Below are 9,004 nucleotides of genomic sequence, written 5' to 3'. Positions count from 1 at the left end.
TGAACACACGACAGGAACGACATCATCACATGTACATCAATGACACGACAAAGAACTGGTGAAACAGAGGAACTAAATACACAGGTTGAATGATGACAGTGATTGGAAACAGGCGAGTACAGGGCTGAACATAATCTGACTAATGACACAGGGGACAAGCTGACACGGGGAAAAGACAGGAAGTGAGAACATTAATGTGGCGAACTAAACTGAACATGAACAAACTGAAATCACTGGGTCAACGACCCAGGAACCCTGACAGTACCCCCCCTCCAAAGGCCGGCACCCGACGGCCGAAAGAAAGAAGAACCAGACCAGGGCGGGCGGAGGGGGCCCAGGACGGAGGGACGGAGTCCAAACAGAGACAGTTAAGGTGGGCGGCCACGCGGCCAGTGGCTGAGCCCATACAGTTCAGGTCGGGCGGCCACGACGGCGGCAGAGACGCTGAAGTCGATCCAGGGGCGGCAGCGAGGAAGACGGCGGCGGCCACTGAGCCGGTGCGGTGGTCGACCATGCCGGCGACGAGGAGAAGGCGGCCAAGGAGCAGCTGCAGAAGGCGGCGCGGGAGCCAGGGGAGACTGAGGAGCAGCTGTAGGGCCAGGCGAAGCAGAGGCCGGGCCGAGGCCTGAGGCCGGACCAGGCGAAGCAGAGGCCGAGGCGAGGCCGCTGAGGCCGGACCAGGCGAAGCAGAGGCCGAGGCCGAGGCTGAGGCCGGACCAGGCGAAGCAGAGGCCGAGGGTGAGGCCGGACCAGGCGAAGCAGAGGCCGAGGCCGAGGCCGGACCAGGCGAAGCAGAAGCAGAGGCCGAGGCCGGACCAGGCGTAGCAGAAGCAGAGGCAGAGTCTGAGGCCGGACCAGGCGTAGCAGAAGCAGAGCTAGGTGACAGCGAGGCAGCCGCAGGTGGTGGCTGGACGGGCCCTCCAGCTGACGAGGCATGAGGCTGGACGGGCTCCTCGGGCCCTCCGGCTAGACGGGCTCCTCGGGCCCTCCAGCTGATGAGGCATGAGGCTGGTGCGGTTCTCCTGAACCGCCAGCTGACGAGGCATGAGGCTGGTGCGGCTCTCCTGAACCCCCAGCTGACGAGGCATGAGGCTGCTGGACGGGCTCCTCTGGGCCTCCAGCTGACGAGGCATGAGGCTGGACTGGGCTCCTCGGGCCCCCAGCTGATGAGGCATGAGGCTGGTGCGAGTTCTCCTGAACCCCCAGCTGACGAGGCAGTGAGGCTGGTGCGGTTCTCCTGAACCCCCAGCTGACGAGGCATGAGGCTGGTGGACGGGCTCCTCGGGCCCTCCAGCTGACGAGGCATGAGGCTGGACGGGCTCCTCGGGCCCTCCAGCGAAAACGGTCTCAGAACCAGTGGGCACTGGAGCCCCTGGCACACACAGGACAGGACCAGCAGGTGCGGGGACCTCTGGCAGGGAAGCGGCCGGGCCAGCGGGTGCGGAAACCCCTGGCTGAGGAGCAGGGTAGCTCACAGCTGGCTCTGGGTGCTGTGGCTGCAGGTCCGGGAACTGAACAGGATGGTGGACGGGCGACTGGACAGGAGGCGACTGGACTGACTGGACAGGAGCAGACTGGACTGACTGGACAGGAGACTGAGCTACGGGTGACTGGACAGGAGCGGACTGGAGAGCAGGTGAGTGAACTGACGGGGCTGGAAGCTGAACAGCAGGCGAGGGAACTGACTGGAGTGGAAGCTGAACAGCAGGCGAGGGAACTGACTGGAGTGGAGATGCTAAGGGAGGAACAGAGGCAGGCGAGGCTGACGACGGAGCTGAGGTTGGTGTGGCTGATGGCTGAGCTACAGACTGGGCTAGACAGGGAGATAAAGCTACAGCCTGCGCTAGTAAAGCTGGTGCCTGAGCAGGGGACACTTCAGCCAGCCTAACCAGGGATAAAGCTAGTGCGTGAAAGGCTGGGTCAGGAGGTGGATGAAGTGGTGACGTAGCAGGTGAACCGGTTAGCTCTTCCAAGCCTCCAGGGAGGTCAAGCTGGGTTCTGGTTGCCCTCAGCCTGGGCGCTGGGACAGGCACGGAAGGTGGCCGGACACCAGTCACCCCCACCTGAGAAACAGAAGCGGGTGTGGAGGTAGACTGGGTCGCAGCTGCCCTCCTCCTGGGAGCTGGCACTGGTGTGGGCGTAGACTGGGCCCCCGTGCTGGTGGGAAATGGCTGAATAATGGGTGTAGAAATAGTGACGATGTGTGTGTTACTGGCAGGTTTATTGGAGATTGTTCTGGTTTTTCTGCCACCACTATTTACAGTCTTTGGAGCAGAGCAGAAAAACTCTTCCCAGTCCACAGAATCCTCCAGGAGGGAAACATCCCATGAATGAGAGATGGGTTTATTATTGGGTTTACGTGGAGAGTCAAATGAGGGTGGAAAACAGTCACTGGAACTCACCACCGGGAATTGCTGGAAATAGTCCATTTTATGGCGGCGTGTGCGCCGATTTCTCCGGGAGGAGGAAGCGGGCGGGGTACACGTCCGAGCCTCTGGCACGGGAGCCTCTGTTGAGCCGAGGTGGAAGGCGGAGCCGCTGTGCCGTGGCGAGGTTGAAGGTCCGGTGAATGAGGCAGGTGATGTGTGAGCGTGGAGCGGAGTGGCGAGAGAGGGAGCGGCCGAAGCGCGGCGTGAAACGTCCACTCTCCGCGGCAGATGCTCCGGTGCAGGTGAGGCAGCAGGTGGGGGAACGCGGCGTCTCCGAGGCCCGCCCAGAGCCAAGCGAGTGCCCTCGAAGACGTGCTCTCGCTCCGCGAAGAGCCGCTGTCTCTCCTTGAGTTTTTCCGCCCACAAGGAGAGCGCTACCTCCTGCCGCTCATAGAGGTCCGAGTCCGCTGGGTTCCAACGTGTCTTCGTGGCACGGGTCGTGTCATTCTGTCAGGCGTTGTGTGGAGGCGAGGAGGAAGGAACCCAAACGCAGGACTCGCAGGTAGGTGAAGACTGGTGAAGGTTTATTATAAGGAGTGGATGAACAGAACAGAGGTAGAAAATGGCTGGGACGACTGACTGATGAGGACTGCGCTGACTGAATGAACTGAACACACGACAGGAACGACATCATCACATGTACATCAATGACACGACAAAGAACTGGTGAAACAGAGGAACTAAATACACAGGTTGAATGATGACAGTGATTGGAAACAGGCGAGTACAGGGCTGAACATAATCTGACTAACTGACACGGGGAAAAGACAGGAAGTGAGAACATTAATGTGGCGAACTAAACTGAACATGAACAAACTGAAATCACTGGGTCAACGACCAGGAACCCTGACAACCACGTTCCATGAGCGTCATTGCACTGGATTCCAGCCATAACCCGCCACGTACCATAAGAACGCCGAAGGACTCCTTTCGCATTCCTCAGGAACGCCGCGGGACGTGACAAAACGTCGACATGTTACGCCTCGGGAGTGAGAACGCTGTTTATCTATACCACGGTCTCTCTAACAGTCACATCCACTCGGTGGGGAGCTTAGCGTTTGGTATCTTGCACAAGGATGCTTCGACATACAGACTGGATGCGTCAGGGATTAATCCTCCAAAGCTCTGACAGGTAGATGACCTGCGCTCCAGTGGCGTGTCTAGAAAATTTTTGTTGGGGGGGCCAGGTAGGGGCACAGATTTGGAGAAGGGTGGCAGATGTAATTGGCAGATAATGTTTAAAAAAAATTCTACCAACCGTTAACCATAATTCAATAACCCTATAAACCTAATAACCGAATGCGCTTTTAACTCTTATTAGAATGAGATTTTAACCACTACGGTGCAAAGTTTTTAGATACTGCGTTGATAAAGTACAAGAGATACAATCAGTGCTTTGTCAGTGTTTACTCAGCATTCAAGGACAGCAATATTTGCATAGTATTTTTACTGACATGTAGTGCACATATGTTTTGGGCAAAAACATTTTTGAATATTAAAATACGAACATTTGTAACAAACAATTGACAAATTAGCCAGTTCCAATGTAAAACTTTATCTGCCTGTTAAAAAAAGAAGATAATCTTCTCACAAACTGGTGTTTGATTTTGAAACAGGAAAAAAGTGGGGAAACAACTGAAAAGACTAACATTTGAATAAAACCTGAAAGCAAGTAAATACTTTCTATGCTGCCTTATGGTAAACTTTGGTAATATTGATCAAGAACAACACTGGCTGATGATGAAATACAGTCAGCTGGCATGGTGACACTGCCAGTATTAACCTGCAGGGCTGGACTGGGACAGAAAATCGGGCATTTTGACTACAGACCGGCCCACCAGGTATTAAAGCCATAAAGCCTTTGAATGAAAACAAATGCTGTTGTGACAGTGATGTACACTGTCTTGTTGGTATATGTATGATTTCTATACATTTTACGTCAGATAAAAACTTTGGTTGTAAGATTTAGATAATTATTTAATAAAAGCTAGATATTTTAAATGAGAATAAGAAAGAAAAGTATTTCTTTGTGCCCCACCTTTCCCTGTTAATGCCCTACCTGGCCTGGCAACACTTTCCTAGATCCACCCCTGCACAGTTACCAGCTGTCAGCTACGTAGAAAAAGGATCCTGGTGTTATTTATCTCTCAGAAACAGTTCATAACTTCCCTTCAACTCATTCATGTCACCTAAAAGGTAAACCTGTTTCTCCATCACCTGTTCAGCTCTGATGATTCAGTAAGGACATCTCCTGGTTTCATCTTCATGTTTCCCTCTCACCAGATAACCAAACCATATCATGACCAGCAGCTTTACAGCTGTGGCTCCAGCCAACATCAGCTGATACTAGAAATTAATATTAAATAAATTCTAACAACAGCTGATCAAGCTTAAACGTGCTGCTGTTGTTTAGCGCGACATCCGCTGGTTTCCTCTTTCTGGCGCAAAGTGGGCGATAAACAAACAAGAGAGAAAAGCCGATCAGCTGATCATTGATCAGTTTCATGATTGAAGTAGCAACAGGAGAGGCAGGGGGAGAGAATGAGAGAAGAAGAGGCAGCTGTGCAGCGTAACGACAGAATAACTCCAGCTTTGTGTCTTTTTTTCATTATAGCGAAAGTCCGGGACAAACTGCGTCTCTTCTCAGCTCAATACGAAACGTGTAATATTTTCTCTGAATGAGGGACCATTCCATTTTTTTAAGGAGCCGTTGGCAACTCTACTAACTAACCTTATGAATAAAATAAAGTTCACTATCAGTAACATCATAGCACCCACCCAGCTGTATATAAACTCCGTCAAGCTGGCTAGAACGCAGTACGAGTTATTGCAACTGAGGGTAAAAAGTCAGCACAACGAAAATAAACTCCACCTAAACTTGGTTTATATCTGACCCAGATAGACTGCAGGTCATAACTTCTTACCTGAAGTTCAGTTCACCTGACACTCGGACCGGCGGCTGCCTCGGGCTCTCCTCCTGCCTCCCCTTCCCTCATCCACCTGCTGGCCTCTGTGGAAGCCCCGCCATAGCCACCACCAAACAACTGAGTTATTTTTACACATCGACCTGCATCTGGCCAATCCACCACCTCTCATTGTTCATGCCATTACAAAAAAAATAAAAAATAAGTCACCGGGCATATGCCCGGTATGCCCGATGGCCAGTCCAGCTATGTTAACCTGCAACCAAATCTGCAGCTCCATACAGCAATGTTACGACTTAGATTATATCTTATAACTCATAACTCTTATGTTAGCTGCCCTCAGTAGCATACTGTCTGAAATATTCGACGGCTGCAATAATTCTTTAAGTGTTATTTTTTCTTGGTATTCTAATTTCACCGAAGTTTACTAAACTCAACAAACTTAATATTACTTACCGGGACATTTATTCTGTCCTCATTTTCTTTCACCGAAAAATTGTTTCCTGCAGTGCCGTCTTTCGTGCTTGGCTCTCCTACCTTTGCTAACATGCATTCACTTACACTCGGATATCTGAGCTTCACCGTGAAAACATAATCGGACATTTGATATTTGATTGAATTTTATTGTTTTGCCTTTGGGGTGGCACCTGGGGTGGCCAGTCTGGTTGGGGGGGTGGCCTGTGCCCCCCCAGGCCACCCCGCTGGACACGCCACTGCTGCGCTCCCACCTGAGCCACAGAACCTCCACAGTAACAAATAGTGGTATAATGAATTGTTCATTTATTGGAAAGTTGGTAGTTAGATCCCCAGTGCCTCCAGTCCACATGTCAATGTGTCTTAGGACAAGATACTGAACCCCAAATTCCTCCAGAAGCATTTATTGGACTGTAATGATGCGCCCTGGCAGAAGTGTTTAGTCATATGAAATGAATATATATCATTGGTGAAAGTGAAATAAACTAAATAAACATTTCCTTAGTTAATTATTCCATGATGTAGCAACCCTTGGAAATAAATCTAATACCAATTAGAAAGCCTCCTTCTCCTTAAATAGTGCCACATTTATAAGGAGAATGCATTTGTGGGTTGAGTAGCCAAGTTAAGCATGTGGTCTGTGTCCATGAACAGCTTGCCAAATTTTGTCTGTCAATTTCTGAGAGCTTTTTCTGCTATTGACTCTTGTTTCAGGCTCCTGACACCTGTGAGCATGGACCCTGCTATGGTGCTCAGTTGGAGTCTCTGGAACTCGCTCCAAACTGGATTGGTTTGGAGGATGGTGATCCACAAAACCAGGTTACAACATTATTTGAAGCCCTAGTACAACCTCCAAATTGAAGGCCAACCAAGACTGTTCCCTGACCCGGTCAGCACTCTGGAGTCGTAGGCAGTCCTCTGTAGATATGCAGTCAAGGTCTGTAGGATCATATGGCTGATGGTTCTCTACCCAGACAATCCAGAACAGAGTCCATACGGTCTCTGGTCTCACAGGGCCCACAGGAAGCCTGCTGTGTCTGCCCTTCACCATCAGGCCCATTTGTGCTGGTGTCGGCAACATATGCAGCAGAATTTGAACATGTGGAGGAAAGTTATGTTCAGTGATGACAGGGTAAAGGGTTCAGCATGCTTCTCCATTGGCAGTGCATTACCAGACCATAGGGAGCTACATACCGCCCATGTACCTGTGCAGAGTATGTAGTGTGTCCAGCCTGTATTAAAGACAATGAAAAGTGTCCACTGCAGCTGCTGTCTGTGCTTTTCATGCTGTATTTATGACCTTTTTCATGCTTCACCTGGTCTCAGTGAAGTGTCCCTCCCTTTCCTGTTTCAGTTGGTTTGTCAACCAATCAGCATTCAGCCTATGCACAGCTCAGCTACATGCTGCTGGGGTTTCAGAGGTCTTCACAGGCCGGTTGGCTGAATGCTTCTCTCTGCAGCAAAATATCTAGACAAATGGACACAAACACATTACCTAAAACAAGCACCAGTGTTTGCAAACCAAGAAAGGATTCATCTCTCTGCTGAAGGAAAGAACAACAAAAATGAATGTTTCCCTCATATTACACAGAGGTGGGCAGTAACGCGTTACATAATGATATTTAAGAACGAGTAAAGTAAGGGATTACTATTGCAAAAAAGGTAATTAGATTACCTTTACTTTCCTGTAAGCACGCTGCGTTACTGCGTTACTAAAACCGTAATTTTTTGAAGATGTCTCATGACAGATGACGTAAGCGAGTGCGCGTTCGTGGCAACAGCTGTGTGCAGATCAACAAGTGGATCGTATATCGAGTGCAGGAGAGAGTATGAGCGTGCAGCGTTTAAAGCGTGGAAGTACTGACCTTACTTTGAGTTTGATTCCATAAAAAGTGACAAAAACATTAGTGTCCGTTGTGCGTGGAAGAAAACTTCTTTTTACAGCGAAAAAACCCCTAAACTTCCAGCAAGCACCGAGTAGCTACAACGACGATGGGAAACTCACAGAGAAACTCGCGGATTCTTCCACTGACCGCGCGGCACACCTGCACCAGGGTAAACCTCCGCCTACCCCACTCCTGCTTTACAGGTGAAAATAGAGCAACAGGACCGCTGAGTCTTTGATTTTATTTATTTTCTGCTGTGTTTTACTTGCATCTATTTGAAAGAGTGAGTGTAAACACAAAAAATATTTTATTTTATGTGCTGGAATGTGCAGAAAATAGGTTTAAATGTTAAACATAATTTCTTCCAGTCAGAGAATGTTGCAGATAATTAAATTTTGCTTGATGCATAAAGTTAAAAGATTAAAACTAATAAAACAAGTTTTAAAAAGAGACTTTTTATGGCTAAATGTGGTCATAAATATTTTGTACTTGTAAAAAGATTTGTATGTGTAAAAAATTTGTGTGTGGACTTAGCAAAAATCCCTGCAAGTTACAAGTACGAATTTTGACCAGCATTTTTCTTCCTTTCAGCTGATTGGTCAATGTCATGTCAATCGCACAATGTAAACAGATCCAATACAGATAACAGATGGGTTTGGTGTCGGAGGGGCACTTTTTTGAACTGCAGGTCCTTGAAGGGTAATCTCTATATAAATATCCGATAGCAGCTAGGTCCCCTAACTTTCAGCAGCTGTTGAAAGGATAAAGTTGTGGTATATCAGTGGTTAGAAATACCATTATTACTTTAGGATTAGTTTAACACAAAGTCAGGGCTGACCCGGGACCATTGCTGTGAGTCACAGTGCGCAGCATAAAAGTCCTTTCACATCGGACGCAGGATGTGCTGCTAATGCTAACTGCTAACTAAAAGCAAAGGATCCAGAATTTGCTGGCTGCTGAGCTCTGTGGGTTTTTGCAGCAGCTCTACCTGTACTAGATGCACCTGCTCCTTGTCGTTTTTATCTCTGACTTTATGTGAACTACAAGAGTTTGTGGGTTTTTTTTGCTAGTTCTTCAAATGTTCAATAAAAACATGTATGCTAATTCATAACGAAGAAAGCTTTGTAATGAAGACTGTCATTTCCAAAACACTGCCCCCCCCCGCGGTCCGCAGCGCTGTTGAAAAGGCTGTGGAAGTCCCTGTATTAAACACGTAGACCTGTGACACAAAAATCACCAAACTCGGACGACCACAGACTGTTTTCCTTCGTGGTGATGAAGGAAAACGCTA

General features: G+C 48.9%; 1 protein-coding gene across 1 annotated transcript; it reads right to left on the bottom strand.

The window, feature by feature from the left end:
* Positions 1-411: 411 nt before the first annotated feature.
* Positions 412-3,365, bottom strand: LOC121815878 (proline-rich protein 36-like). Its single transcript, XM_042228739.1, has 3 exons — positions 3,336-3,365; positions 1,317-2,876; positions 412-705 (listed from the first exon to the last, which is right to left on the bottom strand). Exons 1-3 carry the CDS (start codon positions 3,363-3,365, stop codon positions 412-414), a joined length of 1,884 nt encoding a protein of 627 aa, XP_042084673.1.
* Positions 3,366-9,004: the final 5,639 nt, after the last annotated feature.

The sequence above is a fragment of the Haplochromis burtoni genome, unplaced genomic scaffold (genome assembly GCF_018398535.1).
Source record: "Haplochromis burtoni strain Fernald_Lab_line unplaced genomic scaffold, NCSU_Asbu1 Contig_345, whole genome shotgun sequence".
Taxonomy (NCBI): Eukaryota; Metazoa; Chordata; class Actinopteri; order Cichliformes; family Cichlidae; genus Haplochromis; species Haplochromis burtoni.
Note: the sequence above shows the minus strand (reverse complement) of the source record. Positions and strands in the feature narration are given on the sequence as shown.

Bases quoted from the DNA above. Each gene is read 5' to 3' on its own strand.
- LOC121815878 (XM_042228739.1), bottom strand. From the start codon at position 3,365: ATGCGAAAGGAGTCCTTCGGCGTTCTTATG. The intron at 2,877-3,335 runs GTACGTGGCGGG...AACGCCTGACAG, and splicing joins AGTCCTTCGGCGTTCTTATG to AATGACACGACCCGTGCCAC. The intron at 706-1,316 runs GTCCAGCCTCAT...GTCCGGCCTCAG, and splicing joins CTGGAGGGCCCGAGGAGCCC to CCTCGGCCTCGGCCTCTGCT.